Source organism: Manis pentadactyla, chromosome 11 (genome assembly GCF_030020395.1).
Source record: "Manis pentadactyla isolate mManPen7 chromosome 11, mManPen7.hap1, whole genome shotgun sequence".
Taxonomy (NCBI): domain Eukaryota; kingdom Metazoa; phylum Chordata; class Mammalia; order Pholidota; family Manidae; genus Manis; species Manis pentadactyla.
In genome coordinates this window covers 107778067-107797260 of record NC_080029.1, presented here as the reverse complement: position 1 = coordinate 107797260, position 19194 = coordinate 107778067, and the positions used below count along the sequence as shown (strand labels likewise).

The 19194-nt window shown below is 45.3% G+C and overlaps 1 protein-coding gene across 3 annotated transcripts in view; it reads left to right on the top strand.

The window, feature by feature from the left end:
• The window catches only part of MYO1E (myosin IE), a 197502-nt gene that overhangs the window by 175761 nt on the left and 2547 nt on the right, over positions 1-19194 (top strand). For all 3 annotated transcript variants that reach the window (XM_036903024.2, XM_036903023.2, XM_057488848.1), the window contains one exon: positions 10028-10197. In XM_036903024.2, the coding sequence (XP_036758919.2) occupies positions 10028-10197 (170 nt within the window). The remainder of the gene's footprint in view (positions 1-10027; positions 10198-19194) is intronic.

Below are 19194 nucleotides of genomic sequence, written 5' to 3'. Positions count from 1 at the left end.
CACACCCAGGTTCAGGGCTCTCTCTGGGCTGTCTAAGCCTGATCGTGAAGTTCAGAATACAGCCAAGTTGATGGTACACAACTCCTTTTCCAGAGAGGGCTTATCCTGGGAACATCAGAAGAGGGGTCCCCTTCAGCCCTGAGAGTGCATTCCTGGGTGACCTTTTCTGCTCTCTGGCATGGTTGAGGGATAATGGAGGTTTTGATTTATGTCTATGCCTGCAGTTGCATAAACACAACAGCTCAGAGAGTCATCAGGCACATGAAGGATGACATCCCAGCATTCTCTGAGATGTAGGTGCTCGTTCATGAACGTAGATCATCAGGGCTTTAAAATGAGAGCCTCTCTGCCTTTCTAGAACAGAAAATGGAAGGTGATAAAAAAGAAACCCCAGGCTTTTTAGCCAGAGGAAGTAAAGGTTCCTGGGACTCTGTAGCCATTCGGAGAGTTACCAGTGTAGAAAGGGGTCCTGTGGAGTCACCAGACATACAACTACGGCCAACTTCCAGATCAGTGAGTGAACTCTGCCGGGGTAGATTCTGACACAAGTAAACAAAAGGATATTCTAGTAGCCCAAAGGTGAACTACCCTAGGATGTAAGGAGCACCTTGTCCCTGGAAGTTTTCAGGAACCAGGTAGATGTAAGTCACCAGGCAAGAGTATTGTAGAGTGATGTCATCAAATATAAGATAAGGATGAGAACCCTATTTCTGCCCTTTATTACCTATCTAAAATTGGAACTGCTGCTTACCCTCTCTGATCCTCATTTTCCTTATCTGTACACTGATGTAATACCACCAAGCTTGCAAGGTTGTTGGTAGGACTAGAAATATTACACATAAAATGCCTAATATTTCACTGGGCATGTAGGAGGTTCCTCAGTCAGCTATAGCTTGATGGTGGGATGGTGGTGGTGATGGCAGTGGTGGTACGACCATTGTCTCATGGTGGTTGAACCAGTAGTGGCTTTTACGGAGGCTTCCAACTCTGCCTGATTCTCAGTGGTGGAACGATTCTCTGCTGAACTTGATAATGGGCCTGCTCCAGTCCACTCTTGCCCTCCCTCATGCTTACCTGCATTTTCCATTCTCTCCATGTCTCTAGAATGATGAAGAGGTTTCAAATGTGTCAAGAGACTTGGGTACAAAATAGAGCAGAGCTGGGAGAGAGACAACAGCATCTCTTTGTAGGTGGGCAGCCATTCGTTGACCTTTGTGCCCGACTGTGAGGTCTTCTCCCACCTTGTCAGCTTCCTTCTAAAGACCACAGGTGCTGGGGAACCTCACCCAGTTCTCTCCTGGTGTTCCTTCCCCTGGCAGAGGGGCCTCATGGGGGCCACAGACAGGAAAACACCATAGTTTCATACCGATGGCCACCAGTGAAGTGGAGCTACCCTTTGTCAGATCTCTCTCCCGCCTCTCCCCCCGTCTTGGGTAAGTGACCATATCACGCCAGTTCTAATGGCCGTGGTTACCCAGTTGCCTTGGTCTGAAGTTCACAGACTTTAATGTGTTCCAGAATCACCCAGAGAACTTACTAGCCCACTTACAGAACTGCTGATTCAGTACATCTGGGGTAGGGCCCAAGAATTTGTTTTCTTCTTTTTTTGTCTTTAAAAAATCCAAGTGAGGTCACATATTTTTTTTTTTTTTTTTTTTAAGAATGTCCATTTCTACCAAGTTCTCAGATAATGCTGACACTGCTGATCCAGGAACCACATTTTGAAAACTACTGGTCTGAAAGCACGTGTGGTTGGATTGAGAAAGCCAGGGAAAGTTCTTTGTAAAAGTGAATCAAATACTGTTGAGGCAACAGGATTTTTACTCCATAACCCAGACCTACACTGTTCAGATGGATGGACAGCACTAAAATAATCCAACCACCCTTCCTGGGCCCAATTTGATGTCCCGCAGTAGGCCGGGGATTAAAATCAACCAACAAAATGCACCAAATCTCTTAGCTCTGTCTGCTAGCTTCCTACTTGCTTTGGTTTTGGCAAGCAAAACCATTTTTCCAGCCTGCTTTGCAAGTTGCAGACTTGCGTACCAGCCAGCTGGGAGCATCTGTCAGCCAAAATCCGGCAATTTAGGAACATTTTGTCTTAACCGAGGCTGCTCCCTTCCAGCCCTCCTTGTTCAGTCTCTACTAACATCTTATCACACCCTTTGCTACCTTCAGGCCTAAAGGTCAGCATACAGGATGCCTGCTTGGCCACTGCTGTGAAGGTGGAAGGAGGGGGGCTTTGACCTTCACAGCCGTCTAAGATCTCTGACTGTCTGTTGTGTGTAAAACTCTTGGGCACACAGTGTCTGGTAGCTGCAAGAATCCCAGCCAGCCTCTTCTCCACTTACTTTAATCTTCTATGGCACAAAGATTCCTTAAGAATTGTACTCTGGTCAAAGGGCTGGGCTCTTTCTCAGGATTTGTTTTCTAAAACACATAAAAGTGAAAATTAAAATAATTCCTGCTGTGGCCAGACACCTTAGGCATGCCTTAGACACTTCGGGAGCCTCATAGTTACCTACATTTAACAACTTCTCTTTGCCAAGAAAACATGAATTGCTATTATTCCACAGGAGGATGTTGGAGCAAGCAGGGAACCTGGGGAACCCCTAACTGGTATGTTTCCATAAACTGGAAAATTCCTATATAGATATCACAGTGCCAAACAGCAACTTTGAATTTATCAGTCTTTAGAAACAAGATTCCCCCAGTCTCCCTCTCCTTGGGCTTTCACACCCTTGGGTTTATCTTTCCTTTTCCCCTCCCACCTCCCAGGGCACTTTTCTTTATAGACATATTGAGCATAAGCAATCATTTCTTTTGGATCATGTAATGTGGATAAAATCAAATGGTGTAATTAGCACCTCAAGTTAATTCAGGAAAGTCTTTGTCGGTTTATTTTAGGTTCAGTCAGTGTTTTTTTGGAGAGAGCCTGAAGTGAAGTCTTCACTAAATTAATTAGCATCCCAGCTGGATTCTTTGCCCTTTTGCCTTGCCACAGCTGTGACATTGTAGCTATTCTCGTCACTGTCATTGTCCAAGAAAGCTAAGGGAAATGTAGAGGGCATCATGGTCTTCCAGTACCTTAGCATACCCTTTGAAAAGTCTGATGCAAGTTAAAAGCCTTCTGTGATTCTCAGGGAAAGAGAACAGGTTGAACAAGAATTACATAAGCACTTCATTCATTAGCCTTTGCTCTGACTTCATAGGACCACTTGATCTGCCAATCAAGTGTGCTTTATATTTTCCCCCTACAACTGAGATATACATAATCTACCTCCAGTTCAATACTGGAAGCCTTAAAAGCCAGACTGGAAATGTCTTTTCTGTTTGGCCTCTTTAATCCTATAGTACATTTCATGGAGGACCACTTCAAGAAATTTCAAGATACTCCAGAGACTCGTCCAACTAGGAGTTGGAGAAATAGAAAAATATCGGAAGTGTTTAGTGGTGGGGCTTCTGGCCGTGCCACAAAAGAGGGATCTAAAGAAAAATTTTAATGTTGCCTGTGTGTCTCTTGACAAGATTCTCCTAATGGAATCGTATTTTCAAGGGGCTTAAATTTTCCAACAAGTATCCAATAGCAATATTTCTCAACCCATAATCTACAGGAGCAGCAGCCATGTCCTGGGCCAAGCAGACATGAAGCTGAGGAATTCCTGGCATCCATCCCCACATTTCCAGTAATGTTTATAGATTCAACCTTTTGGAACAGAGCATATTTTAAAGAGCCAATGAAATAAAATGCCATTATTTTCCTTCTTAGAATTTCAAGACATAAATTTTACGTCTGCAGAACAAAGAAGTGATATTTGAAAGCTTAGTCCTGGCTTGCCCTGAAATAGACTAGGCTCGGCTGGGTGCCCCAGATGTGTGGCTGCCGCAGAGAAGTTTGCAGAAGGTTCCCTGGCAGTGTGCAGAGAGCAAGGGACTCAGAGCTGCGAGGGCCGGGTGTGAGCCTCAGCTCAGCTGTTCGTTCCTCCACTGACCCATTTGTTGAATATTTACGGGCCGCATGCCTTCTCTGTGCCATATGCTGGGCACAGGGGTCGTTTCACTAGTTACCAGTTGCTGCCTCGTGTTTGTCAATCCTTCTACACCTTGGTGTCCTCACCTATATAATAGAGATGACAATATAAGTTTAGCCCACACCTCAGGGTTTCTTAAAAATGAAATAAGGTCTGTGTAAACTGCAGAGCGCTATGCAACTTGAAAGTTTATTTGGATGTTGAATCAGTTATTCAGGAGCTTTTGTCTTGCAGTGAAATAATAACATTATACCAATATTGCAAAGTGGGTTTACTCTTAAGAACTCAGGTCTTTGGCCTGCATAGAGCTCTGGGCTCTGTGAGGCTCTCAGCCTCAGGCATTGCTGGCTTTAACGGCGCAAATGGGCAGCTGAGGGAAGCTGAGGCAAGGGGATCAGTCAGGGAGACACAGGGGATAGCTGTGCTCTGCTCTGGGTGCAGAGCAACAGCAGATGAGAGAGCTGGGAGGGGGTATTGCCACAGACACGAGCTGCCTTTGGACAATGTAATCAAAGTCCAGACTCCTTCTCCCACTGTACTATTCCACATTCTCTTTCTAGCTAAACATCCTTTGCTCCAATCATCCTAGTAACTCACATGGCATGGGAAGCAACAGGCATCAGCTGGAGAGAGCAGATGAACAGACTGTCACAGGAGAAAGCTTTACTGTCACTGGCATCATCTGCAGTTTGGTTTCCTCGTGGGCTTTTGGCCTCTTGTGAGATTGAGCAGGATGAGTTCAACTCGGCATCCTGATGTCTCAGGACAAAGACACCCCTTGGTCTGCCCCAGTCACCGAAACAGGTCTTTTTCAGCAGTGCAAGTTCACACAAAACAAGCTGGGTATAACATGCCTGGTTACTCAGGAAACTGTGAGCTGTGGGTTGTCAGGTGATTGCAGTAGAGGTCACAGGCCCCACTCAGGAGACACACCTGCTGTAAAGGCAAAAGGTGTCGCTCAGCTGCTTCTTGTGTCTGTTTTCTTAATGGGAGTAGACACAATAAAATGGTCAGTGTATACAAATTACCCCGAAAATGATGGCTCAAGTAGTAATGGGAAAAAAATGACACTGAGCCACACTTAGATCTAATGAAACACTGGATTTGCTCAGGGATGTGGAGTTTTAAAACTATGTATTAATATATATGAAGTGCCTTTATTAGTGAAAAGACAACAGAAAAAATAACTTATTTCTGTGAGTCTGAAATTCTATAACACAATTTTCAATTATGTAGGGTTTAATTAGGAAGGCAAATACCATAAAACACCAGAGGTACCAAGATTATCTAAATGCACATAGCCATTACAAAGCAAATCTCAGCAGAACACTCCAAAACGAGTGAGTGAGTCATCGCGAGGGCAGCATGGGACAGTGGTGTGCTGGGAACGACTGGCTCCCTGGCAATAAAAAGGCCTGAGTTGTAACAGTTGCCAGTTTGTATTCTCTCCATGGCCAAGTTCAAGCTACTCGGAAGATGACTGTGGGTCTCAGAGTTGGGAAGAGGTGTGCAGACGCACACCGCTACGTGTGCACTGTTTCCACCGTACACACATATGCAACAGACACTACTTAAAATGCAGTAAAGGAATTAGGAAGGGTTACTTATTGCCTTTGCTTTTAATGGAATTTGTTCAGTTGTAGTGTGTTCAATTTAATCTTTACTAACAAACGACCCACAGAATTCCTGGAAGTGTAACAACCTGCTCTCATAGGCTGGACCCAGCCAGTTCCAGCTGCCCGGACGTGAGGGTCTTCCTGGCTATGCACAAAGTCTGAATCCCTTCGTCACTGCATTGGCCGGTGGCCTCTCGGCTGCAAGTGAGGGCTGCCAGTAAGTGCTGCAGGCACCTAGAAGACCTCCTCCTTCATCAGTGTCCGGCAGCTCACGGAGAGTCATTTCTCTGCCCTTTGCCGATTACACAGGATCGCCACCTAGTGATGCAAAGGAGATTGCCTGGGTTTAGGGCTGAGCCTGCCTCCCCGCTGGGAAACTGCTTTCCTCACCCACTGTTCTGGAGGGTGCGTTCCAGGTCCGCAGTGTGGTGAAAGATAGAGACGGTGATGGTTCCATCGGCACAGACCTCCTGGTTCCATGATACATCTGACAATGGAGATTTTGTTGAAAGCACTCTAGAAAGCTTTCTGAGAATTAGTGAAAGGACTTGGGGCATTACCTGAATCCCCCTTTTTCTACAGATGAAGACACTGATCCCTAAAGAGGTGAAGTGACCACCCAGCTCGTGTGCCAGCCGGTGGCAGAGCTGGGCCTCAAACCCAGTGCACTGACTTAGGCCAGCGCCCCTTCTCCAGCTGTACGCTGTCACTTCAGCAGAACGTGCAGACTGAGGCCACACAGCATTCCTGGGCCTGCTGCCGGGTGCAGGGGCTGCAGTGGTGAACACTAAGGGCCCAGGCCCCACCCCCGTGGAACCTGCTGTCCTGAGAGGGCATCAGCCACATAGTGATGCCAGTCCTTGTTCCCCTGCATTGATCCCCGGCTCTGAGCGGGCCCAGGCCACCAGACGGTGCAGCAGGGGGGTGGAAATGAGATCCGAAGGCTGAGTGGGAACTAACAGTGCTGGCCGTGGTGGGGTGGGGACAGGCCAGACCAAGAGCCTGGATTGGTCAGTGTGGCTGGATTTCCGGGGGCCGCATGCGGAGGCCGTCGTCCTGCCCGATGAGGAAACGACAGGGAGTCCCAGGAAGCAGCTCAGTTGCCTCCCAGGAGTGTCGTCAGGTGAAGAGGAGCCGCATCTGTGGAGATGCCCAGCTCAGGGCCCTGCCCAGTGCAGGCCAGCTGAGGCGGGGTGCCCTGTGTTTCACACAGCTCCGGGTGGCCCCCGGTGACACCCCAGCTGTCGGCGCTACAGGAAGAGTGAGCAGGAGGCAGGGGGACTGGTGAGGAGGGCGCGGCTGTGGCCGGCTCCGTGGGAAGGGGCTGCCCGGCGGCAGCTTGTGCCCCTTCCCGGTCACTGGACATTCAAGCAGGAAAGAGCCAGACCTTGGAGACCTTGTACTTGCCCAAACAGATCCTTTCCTTCTGCAGATGCAGAGCTGTTCTCCGCCTCCACATCCATCCCCTGTCGGACACAGTCCCCCACCCAGGCTCTGTTCCCCAGCAAACGACGCCCCACCTCAAAGCCTGGACTCTCCCCACTCCCCACTGTGGGAGGCGGTGAACAACCCCATTCAGCCAAGTGAGGGAAGACCAGGTGGCTTTCCGTTGCCAGCATGGTGGCAGTTACCCAGAGCCTGGGACAATCAAACCGACTGTTGTCAGCGGTCTACAGGGGAACCCAAATTCCCCAGTAACCCCTGAGGTTTTACTATGATTGGGATTTGACGTATTATCCCGAGGAAATAGCCTTTGATGCCGTGGGACCAAATACCATGCAATGGCTGTGTTCACACAGGAGCCTAAACAGTCCACCCACCTCTGTCCCCTCCTCCATCTGCCCGGGTTCCAGGGACACCCAGCAGCGGAGGGCATACAGGCTGGCCGAGGTCTCTCCGGGTATCAGCTGTGCACTGCAGAGCCCAAGGGGGCCCATGCAATTTACCTGTATTTTTTTTCTAAAGCAGCTTTATTGAGATAAAATAGACATACCATAAAATCAAACCATTTAAAGCACAATTCAACAGATTTTAGTATAGTCACAGAGTTAAGCAACCGTCAACATTATGCAATTTTAGAACATTTTCATCATCCCCAAAAGAAATCTTCCCATTTAGCAGTCATAGCCCCAAGCCCTCGGCAACCATTAATGTACTTTGGTCAGTACAGATTAGCCTTTTTTGTACATTTCACATGAGTGGAATCATCCTCCTTTTGTTAAATTTATGCCTAAATATTATATATTTTTTATATATTGTAAATGGAATTGTCCTCTCAATTTCACTTTTGGGTGGCTCATTTCTAGTGTATTTGACCATAGCTGTTTTCATATCTCAAGCTTATACTTTGCTGAACTTGTTTTTTGGTTCTAGTAGTTTTTCAGTATATTCCGTAAGATTTTCTATGTACAAGGTCATTTCATCTGTAAAGAAAAGTACTTTAACTTCTTTTCCAATCTGTGTGCCTTTTATTTTTCTTGACTAATTGCTGTGGCTAGAGCTTCCAGTACAATATTGAGCAGAAGTGGTGAGAACTGACACCCCTGTTTTGTTCCTGATCTTAGGGAGGAAGTGTTGTATTTTGCCAGCATATAGAATGTAAGCTAGGAGGACGTGGACAATGGGTCCTAACCCCAACCAGGGCCCAGAGGCTTCCATGAAGAAAGGTGGGAAGGAGCCAGTGTGGCCTGCAGAAGGACGTCAGGCTGGGAGCAAGCAAGCGCCCACTGGCAGGGACTTTTGAAGGATTTTGGCTCATTTCCCAAAAGCAGAGAGAAGCTGCTCAAAGAATTTTCAGTGGAAAGTGAAGAGAACTAATAAATGCTGAGCTGGGGTGATGCTCAGAGGGCCCAGAAAGGAAAGAGCTAAACACCTGGCCGGAAAGACATGAAGGAGGAGGAACTGAGGGCTTAGCCGGGGGCAGAGGAGCCAGGGAGCGCCTCCCAGGATGACTGGGATAGTCCTGCCTTTCAGGGGGTCACCCACCTGTGTCTCCCCATTAAGAGACCCCCCCATGCATGGGGATCACACCAAAGTTCTGATAGTGTTGGGGTTCAGACACCTCATCAATCCACACTAATGATGGTGGGTTTTTTCCTTTGGACATAAAGGCCAAATCCCCATCTACAAGTATTTGGGGAGTGTGTGTGAGAGAGAGACCTGCACGTGCCCCCCCACTCCCACTCCCTGGAACTACCAGTCTGCAGGCTCTCCTCCCTCCAGGGTGTTCGAATGCACACACACCACCCCCAGTCCTTGCTGCTGCGAAATCAGATGACTTCTGGTGTCCAGGCTAATGGCTCTTATTAACCAAATGCTGACACATCCCTAAAATATAGGTGGCTTAATTAAAAACCTGCGTGCCCAGCCAGCTTTCAGAGAAGCAAGCACTTGTCCAGCAGGGAATGGGGATTTCCAGTAGGCTAGGGAGGAGGTGATGCCATGCTATTGATCTATGATAAAAGAAAAGTTCTTGGTGGGGGTGGAAAGGTGGAGCAGGGGGTGCCCTGAGAAGAATGGTGCCTGAGTAACTGGGTTTGCTCCCTCCCACAGAGGGAGCCCCAGGAACACCCAGGGAAGCCCGCACCTGCTGGGGACAGTTCTGCTACCCAGCTGGCAGCAGGGACCCTGGCCCCCAGCCGCACTCTCCGATTGGATTTGCTCAGCAGCACCAAGTTAGCATCTACTACCCCAGGACCTCAAGGACAGCGGGACTCTGGCCTCCAGAGAACAGCTCACAACCGGCTGTGCTTTTTCCTTCCAGAGCTCAAGCCTGAGGAAAGACCCTCCCTTTTCCTCCTTCCTCCCAACAGGCCACCCCACTACGGTGGGTTCAGCCCAACCCTTCTAGAAGAAACCTTAAGCTTATGTGCAAGGAAGTGTAGGCTTTACTTTGGTTTGTCCTTAGTTATATGCCTGTGAGACAACGTGTTCATGGCAACTGCGGGCAGTGTGGTCTGTAGGGCGGTGCAGGGCAGTGGTCATTCTAGAAGGGAGGACAGTGGGGCTGAGGCACCTGCCGGCTTCCGTGGCCCTGGCGATTCCGTTTCCAAAGTCCAGATACATGACTGTATGTACTATGATTTTTTTTATGTGCAAGTATGCTTTATATGCTTTGATACAAATATGTATCTTTTCCATATTTCCATCTGTGCTGGGGACACAGTAACAGCAGTTAATGTTTAATATGAGCTATGTGGTTTTACGATGACCTTGTCAGGAGGATATTTCTATTCTCAGAGAAAGTTTAGGGAGCGACATACCTTCTGAGGACGGATCTGGATCTGCACGTGAGCAGGCCAGCGCTGGCCGGGGTCCAAACCAGCACTTGGCGCCGCGGCCCCCTGTCCCGCCTCTCACCTGCCTCTGCTCTCTCCGCAGTGTCCGGAGACAAACGAGCAGCCGGCCTCCCCCAGCAGGGGGCAGACCCAAGCCCCAGCCCAAGCCGAAGCCCCAGGTGCCACAGTGCAAGGCTCTGTATGCCTATGACGCTCAGGACACGGATGAACTCAGCTTCAATGCCAATGACGTTATCGATATTATCAAGGAAGGTAAGGGCGCGGCTGGTGGGCGGGCTGGGACAGCCTCGCAGAGAGCGTGCAGCCACATCCGCTCTCAACTAGTTTAAACACAAAGGAAATGGAGAGGCTCCTCTAACTGAAGCTCGGGGCAGGCTCGGTTTGATCAAGACTCCGGCTTCACTTTTTAATGGTGCTCTCGGCTCTGCCCTCTTCTTTGTATCAGTGCCCTTTTCGGGCTCTTCTCTCTTGTGGTAACAAAATGGCTACATTAGTTCTAGGCCAACGGATCAAACCATGTCTGCAATCTGCTTTCTCTCTGAAACGCAGCCAGAGGACAGAAGTCCTAGCTTTCGCTTGGTTTGGAACAAATTGCTTGTGAGCCCATCCCTAAACCGGTCTCTGGGCAAGACCAGGGCTGTACCTGAACGCGTTAGACCCGGCCGGGACTGCCTAGGGGACGGCTGGGGCGGACCCAAGCTAACTTCCTAGGCTGCAGAATGAAGGCAGAGCGGAAGCCCGGGAGGCAGCCCCGTGACATCCACTATAAAGGTGGTCTGTGCACTTGGCCGAATGCTTCAGGGATTTGCTGCAGTTAGAACATAATATACAAATAATCAAACAGTAGTGCTTATGGAAGCATAAAAGCAAGGAGAACTCCTGACCTAGGGTGCTGGGGAAAGCACCATGAAGGAAATGGTGTTTGTGGTGAGGGGTAGACAGACAGAAAAGCCATGGAGGCCAGGAAGAGCAGGGAGTTTGAGAAAATGAGCCGCTGCCGCCCCGCAGTGCTGACTCTCCACGGGGAGGTCGTGGACATGAGAGGGAGCTCGCAGCGGCCTGGCCCCAGAGGGCCCTGAACGCCGGGCTCAGGAGAACTGAGGACGGTCCGGAGACATCTAAGGCTTACGAGCAGGACTAAGGACGGTCCCAGGAATTGTGTTTTCAACAGATTCCTTCACCCCATGCGCCCACTCCGGGGAGAATCCTAGGTGCCCGGACCCGCCTCCTTCAAGATGGCCTCTAGGTGTTATTTTTTATCTCCTTTAGCCATCTAGTTTTCTACAGCTTTCAGTGTTTTAATCTGTTCAGTATTCTTCTTCAAAAGTGTTGAAGTAAAAATAACTGTTGAAATAAACTCTTAGTAACACAAAAAAGGATTTTTATCCCTGGCTTTGTTCAGCAAAAATCCTGGAAATTATCTAATATCCAATACATAAACTTTGCTATTTCCATTCAGGCAAGTTTGATGAAGAAATTTTTTTTATTAAAGATAATGATGTGAAAGTATGGTATATGTTTGAAATGGAAAATGGTTAATAGGGAAAAAAAATGGTTCATAGGAAAAAGGTTATACACTGGGGGCTGTAGTGCCGTTTTTGTAAAAATATAAAATGCATATGCTAGATGGCTGTATATATGTATTTTCATACATGTATATAGAAAATGTTAAAGTGACCTTTGAAAGTGTTCGATTTTAAGTGTTACTTTCTTCATTTCACAAAATTTTCAAATTTTTCTAGAAACAACATGTATTGGATATAATTAAAGCAATTATGTATTTGTGTAAAATGTAGAATCCTAGAAGTTATCAAAACATGCTATAAATTATCACTGTAATTTAAACAGTGTGGTGTGGGTGCAGGACTAGACACAAAGATAAATGGGATAGAAAAGGATCCAGAAGTAGACCCATGTATGTATAGGTATTTTTTTTTTTGGTATCATTAATCTACAATTACATGAAGAACATTATGTTAACTAGGCTCCCCCCTTCACCAAGTCCCCCCGACATACCCCTTCACAGTCACTGTCCATCAGCACAGTAAGATGCTGTAAAATCACTACTTGTCTTTGTGTTGCACAGCCCTCCCTGTGCCCCTCACACACACTATACATGCTAATCGTAATGCCCCCTTTCTTTTTCCCCGCCCTTATCCCTCCCTTCCCACCCATCCTCCCCAGTCCCTTTCCCTTTGGTAACTGTTAGTCCATTCTTGGGTTCTGTGATTCTGCTGCTGTTTTGTTCCTTTAGTTTTCCTTTGTTCTTATACTCCACATATGAGTGAAATCATTTGGTACTTGTCTTTCTCCGCCTGGCTTATTTCACTGAGCATAATACCCTCTAGCTCCATCCATGTTGTTGCAAATAGTAGGATCTGTTTTTTTCTTATGGCTGAATAATATTCCATTGTGTATATGTACCACCTCTTCTTTATCCATTCATCTACTGATGGACACTTAGGTTGCTTCCATATCTTGGCTATTGTAAATAGTGCAGCGATAAACATAGGGGTGCATCTGTCTTTTTCAAACTGGGCTGCTGCATTCTTAGGGTAAATTCCTAGAAGTGGAATTACTGGGTCAAATGGTATTCTATTTTGAGCATTTTGAGGAACCTCCATACTGCTTTCCACAATGATTAAACTAGTTTACATTCCCACCAGCAGTGTAGGAAGGTTCCCCTTTCTCCACAACCTCGCCAACATTTCTTGTTGTTTGTCTTTTCAATGATGGCGATCCTTACTGGTGTGAGGTGATATCTCATTGTGGTTTGAATTTACATTTCTCTGATGACTAGCAATGTGGAGCATCTTTTCATGTGTCTGTTGGCCATCTGAATTTCTTCTTTAGAGAACTGTCTGTTCAGCTCCTCTGCCCATTTTTTAATTGGGTTATTTGCTTTTTGTTTGTTGAGGTGTGTGAGCTCTTTATATATTTTGGATGTCAACCCTTTATCGGATCTGTCATTTATGAATATATTCTCCCATGCTGTAGGATACCTTTTTGTTCTATTGATGGTGTCCTTTGCTGTACAGAAGCTTTTTGACTTGATATAGTCCCACTTGTTCATTTTTGCTTTTGTTTCCCTGGCCCAGGGAGATATGTTCATGAAGAAGTCGCTCATGTTTATGTCCATGAGATTTTTGCCTATGTTTTTTTCTAAGAGTTTTATGGTTTCATGACTTACATTCAGGTCTTTGATCCATTTCGAATTTACTTTTGTGTATGGGGTTAGACAGTGATCCAGTTTCATTCTCTTACATGTAGCTGTCCAGTTTTGCCAACACCAACTGTTGAAGAGACTGTCATTTCCCCATTGTATGTCCATGGCTCCTTTATCGTATACTAATCAACTCTATATGTTTGGATTAATGTCTGGAGTCTCTATTCTGTTCCACTGGTCTGTAGCTCTGTTCTTGTGCCAGTACCAAATTGTCTTGATTACTGTGGCTTTGTAGTAGACCTTGAAGTTGTGAGTGAGATCCCCCCCCCCTTTATTCTTCCTTCTCAGGATTGCTTTGGCTATTCGGGGTCTTTGGCGGTTCCATATGAATTTTTCAACTATTTGTTCCAGTTCATTGAAGAATGCTGTTGGTAATTTGATAGGGATGGCATCGAATCTGTATATTGCTTTGGGCAGGATGGCCATTTTGACGATATTAATTCTTCCTAGCCAGAAGCTTGGGATGAGTTTCCATTTGTTAGTGACCTCTTTAATTTCTCTTCAGAGTTTCTTGTAGTTTTCAGGGTATAGGTCTTTCACTTCCTTGGTTAGGTTTATTCCTAGGTATTTTATTCTTTTTGATGCAATTGTGAATGGAATTGTTTTCCTGATTTCTGTTAGTTCATTGTTAGTGTATAGGAAGGCTACAGATTTCTGTGTGTTAATTTTGTATCCTGCAACTTTGCTGAATTCCAATATCAGTTCTAGTAGTTTTGCAGTGGAGTCTTTAGGGTTTTTTATGTACAATATCATGTCATCTGCAAATAGTGACAGTTTGACTTCTTCTTTACCAATCTGGATTCCTTGTATTTCTTTGTTTTGTCTGACTGCCGTGGCTAGGACCTCCAGTACCATACCAAATAACAGTGGGGAGAGTGGGCATCCCTGTCTTGTTCCCGATCTCAGAGGAAAAGCTTTCAGCCTCTTGCTATTCAGTATGATGTTAGCTGTGGGTTTATCATATATGGCCTTTATTATGTTGAGGTACTTGCCCTCTATGCCCATTTTGTTGAGAGTTTTTATCATGAGTGGATGTTGAATTTTGTTGAATGCTTTTTCAGCATCTATGAAGATGATCATGTGGTTTTTCTCCTTTTTGTTGATGTGGTGGATGATGTTGATGGATTTTCGAATGTTGTACCATCCTTGCATCCCTGGGATGAATCCCACTTGGTCATGGTGTATGATCCTCTTGATGTATTTTTGAATTTGGTTTGCTAATATTTTGTTGAGTATTTTTGCATCTACATTGATCAGGGATATTGGTTTGTAGTTTTCTTTTTTGGTGGGGTCTCTTGCCTGGTTTTGGTATTAGGTTGATGTTGGCTTCATAGAATGAGTTTGGGAGTATTCCCTCCTCTTTTATTTTTTGGAAAACTTTAAGGAGAATGGGTATTATATCTCCTCTGTATGTCTGATAAAATTCTGAGGTAAATCCGTCTGGCCTGGGGGTTTTGTTCTTGGGTAGTTTTTTTGATTACTGATTCAATTTCTTTGCTGGTAATTGGTCTATTTAGATTTTCTGTTTCTTTCTGGGTCAGTCTTGGAAGGTTGTATTTTTCTAGGAAGTTGTCCATTTCTCCTAGGTTTCCCAGCTTGTTAGCATATAGGTTTTCATAGTATTCTCTAATAATTCTTTGTATTTCTGTGGGGTCCGTCATGATTTCTCCTTTCTCATTTCTGATTCTGTTGGTGTGTGTTGACTCTCTTTTTCTCTTAATAAGTCTGGCTAGAGGCTTATCTATTTTGTTTATTTCTCAAAGAATCAGCTCTTGGTTTCATTGATTTTTTCTATTGTTTTATTCTTCTTAATTTTATGTATTTCCTCTCTGATCTTTATTATGTCCCTCCATCTACTGACCTTAGGCCTCATTTGTTCTTCTTTTTCCAATTTCAATAATTGTGACATTAGACTATTCATTTGGGATTGTTCTTCCTTCTTTAAATATGCCTGGATTGCTATACGCTTTCCTCTTAAAACTGCTTTTGCTGCGTCCCACAGAAGTTGGGGCTTTGTTTAGTTGTTGTCATTTGTTTCCATATATTGCTGAATCTCCATTTTAATTTGGTCGTTGATCTGTTGACTATTTAGGAGCATGTTGTTAAGCCTCCATGTGTTTGTGAGCCTTTTTGCTTTCTTTGTACAATTTAGTTCTAGTTTTATGCCTTTGTGGTCTGAAAAGTTGGTTGGTAGGATTTCAATCTTTTGGAATTTTCTGAGGCTCTTTTTGTGGCCTAGTATGTGGTCTATTTTGGAGAATGTTCCATGTGCACTTGAGAAGAATGTGTATCCTGTTGCTTTTGGATGTAGAGTTCTATAGATGTCTATTACGTCCATCTGTTCTAGTGTGTTGTTCAGTGCTTCCATGTCCTTACTTATTTTCTGTCTGGTGGATCTGTCCTTTGAAGTGAGTGGTGTGTTAAAGTCTCCTAGAATGAATGCATTGCATTCTATTTCCTCCTTTAATTCTGTTAGTATTTGTTTCACATATATTGGTGCTCCTGTATTGGGTGCATATATGTTTATAATGGTTATATCCTCTTGTTGGACTGAGCTCTTTATCATTATGTAATGTCCTTCTTTTTCTCTGGTTACTTTTTTGTTTTGAAGTCTATTTTGTCTGATACTAGTATTGCAACACCTGCTTTTTTCTCCCTGTTGTTTGTATGAAATATCTTTTTCCATCACTTGACTTTTAGTCTGTGCATATCTTTGGGTTTGAGGTGAGTCTCTTGTAAGCAGCATATGGATGGGTCTTGCTTTTTTATCCATTGTATTACTCTGTGTCTTTTGATTGGTGTATTCAGTCCATTTACATTTAGGGTGATTATTGAAAGATATGTACTTATTGCCATTGCAGGCTTTAGATTTGTGGTTACCAAAGGTTCAAGGTTAGCTTCTTTACTACCTTAGTGTCTAACTTAACTCGCTTATTGAGCTATTATAAACACAGTGATGGTTATTTCTCTCCCTTCTTATTCCTCCTCCTCCATTCTTCGTATGTTGGGTGTTTTGTTCTGTGCTGTTTTTAGGAGTGCTCCCATCTAGAGCAGTCCCTCTAAAATACCCTGTAGAGGTGGTTTGTGGGAGGCAAATTCCCTCAACTTTTGCTTGTCTGGGAACTGTTTAATCCCTCCTTCATATTTAAATGATAATTGTGCTGGATACCGTATTCTTGGTTCAAGGCCCTTCTCTTTCATTGCATTAAGTATATCATGCCATTCTCTTCTGGCCTGTAAGGTTTCTGTTGAAAAGTCTGATGATAGCCTGATGGGTTTTCCTTTGTTGGTGACCTTTTTTCTCTCTCTGGCTGCCTTTAATACTCTTTCCTTGTCCTTAATCTTTGCCATTTTAATTATCATGTGTCTTGGTGTTGTCCTCTTTGGGTCCCTTCTGTTGGGAGTTCTCTGTGCTTCTGTAGTTTGAGCAACTATTTCCTCCCCCAGTTTGGGGACGTTCTCAGCAATTATTTCTTCAAAGACACTTTCTGTCCCTTTTTCTCTCTCTTCTTCTTCTGGTACCCCTATAATGCGGATATTGTTCCTTTTGGATTGGTCACACAGTTCTCTTAATATTGTTTCATTCCTGGAGATCCTTTTATCTCTCTCTGCGTCAGCTTCTATGAGTTCCTGTTCTATGGTTTTTATTCCATCAATAGCCTCTTGCATCTTATCTGTTCTGCTTATAAATCCTTCCAGAGATTGTTTCATTTCTGTAATCTCCCTCTGGATGTCATCCCTTAGCTCTTGTATATTTCTGTGCAGCTCTGTCAGCATGTTTATGATTTTTATTTTGAATTCTTTTTCAGGGGGAGTGGTTAGGTCTGTCTCTGCAGATCCTCTCTCAGGGGTTGTCTGAGCTATTTTGGACTGAACTAAGTTTTTTTGCCTTTTCATGGTGACAGCGGTGGCTGTACGCAGGTTGCTGGTGTGTCAGCTGGGAGAAGAAAGTCCTTTCCTGCTTGCTTGCATGCCTTGCCCTTCTCCGCTGCCTGTGTTGGTTACCCGCACTCCTGGAGCAGCCACTGGGTTAATCCCCTAAGTTGCTGTGGGCATGTCTCTGTCAGAGCAGCGCAAAGCCCTGTGGGGAGTGGCAGGCACGCCAGGTGCGCTTGCGGCGCCCCTGCCAGGCAGCTGTGTACCAGCAGCGGCCTTTGGATTCAGCCTGGGCTGCTGTGCATCGGGCTGGGATTCCTGTCGGCTGCTGGGAGCACGGGTGCTCCCTCTGGCACTGCTGCAGGTGTGTGCAGGACTCTCCCGGGCTCCTCTGGTGCCACTGCTGCCAGCGCATGCAGGCTGCTCCCGGGCTGTTTGGTCGCCGCCGCGGTGAGCTCGCATGAGCCGCTCCTGGTCCCCTCCATCGCCGCTGCCCCCGGCGCATGCTGCCACTCTCCCACTACTGGGCTGGTGTGTCAGGGTCCGCGCCAGTTGGGGGAATGACTGTCAGGCTGCTTAGTGCCGTGAGGGGCTTCAGAGCTGCACTGCCGCCCAGGGGTTTAGCGTGCCTAAAGTTCCCCGGGATTCCCAGCTGCTGACTAAGTGTGTCGGGACTTTGTCCAGATGTGGGGTCCCTGTCTTTTTAAGACTTGCAAAAAGCACTCACTTTTCTTTTGTCTCAGGGTCGCCGGTTGCGGGGACCTGCCCACAGGTTTTGCTTTCCCGTTTCTCTAATATCCAGCACCCCGTGCACCTTGTGTCTGCGCTCCGGGTGCGGATTTCTAGAGCTGGTTGTTTAGTAGTCCTAGGCTTTCACTCCCTCCCCGTTCTGACTCCTTTCTTCCCTCCAGGTTCTGGAGTGGGGGAGTGTTTGTGTCCCGCCTGGCCACGGCTTGTATCTTACACCCTTCGTGTGATGTTGAGTTCTCGCAGATGTAGATGTATCCTGGCTGTTGTATTGCATCCACTGGTATCTCTTTTAGGAATAGTTGTATTTATTGTATTTTCATAAATATATGTTTTTGGGAGAAGATTTCCACTGAACTACTCACACCGCCATCTTCCCGTGATCCCCCCTATGTATAGGTATTTAATAAATGACAGATCTACTTGAAAATTTGAAATACTTCATTTGGCATTTGAAATCAGTGGAAAACCAGGCAATTACTTTCCATTTTGAAAAGAAAGTTAGATCTCTAGCTCATACACAAAATAAATACCACGTGAATTAAAGACCTAAAAATATATAAATTATAAAAGTCTTAGAAGGAAACCTAGAATATCATATTCATCTCTGGGTGGAAAAAGTCTTCCTCAGGACATCAGCCCAAATAACATACAGGATTTAACCTCATGAAAAGGCTAAATTAAAACCTTCTGTATCGCGAATAGCACCAGGAGCAAAGTAAAATTATAGAAAACAGACTAGGAAAAAATGTTTTGTACCTATATATAGCTTCTCTGCATGAATAATAGGACGGTCCAGTCCAAATGTGGACAGAGACTATGGAAGCAATGTGTAGGGCCTCTCTGTAATAACCAGTGACCTGCAGAGCAAAACATTCCACCTGAGACACCAGCAAAGTTAAGGTGGGACAGAGTCCACATTCCCTTTCCTAAACCCTGAGAGCTAAATGAATTTCAGAAATTAGAAATAGGAGCTTAATAATGGTGTATGTGATATATCATATACCACCCCTGTGGGTCCCAGGGCAGCACTCTAGGGCAAGCTCAGTATTTCTCCTGCAGTACTTATGAGCAGTCACACTCTGTGGGAAGGGAGTGTTAATAAACAAACTCATGTCACTTCCGGCCAAGTTTTGCCATCAAATAAGTTACAGAAACTTGATTTTTCAGAACTTTCTGGATTTTGTTATTGCAAGTAATGAGTGGACTGTGATACTGCAGTTAGTCAGGGAAACAGGCACCTTATTTCACTATTTACTGCTGGAATAAACTTTTGGGGAGGAAGTTTAACAGTGTTTATCAAAATGTTTAAATCCACATGTCAAAAAATGTCTTTGGATTCATTTTAATCTTTTCCACCAAGGCAAATCCCAAATAAATAAATATCTAAATGTATAAAA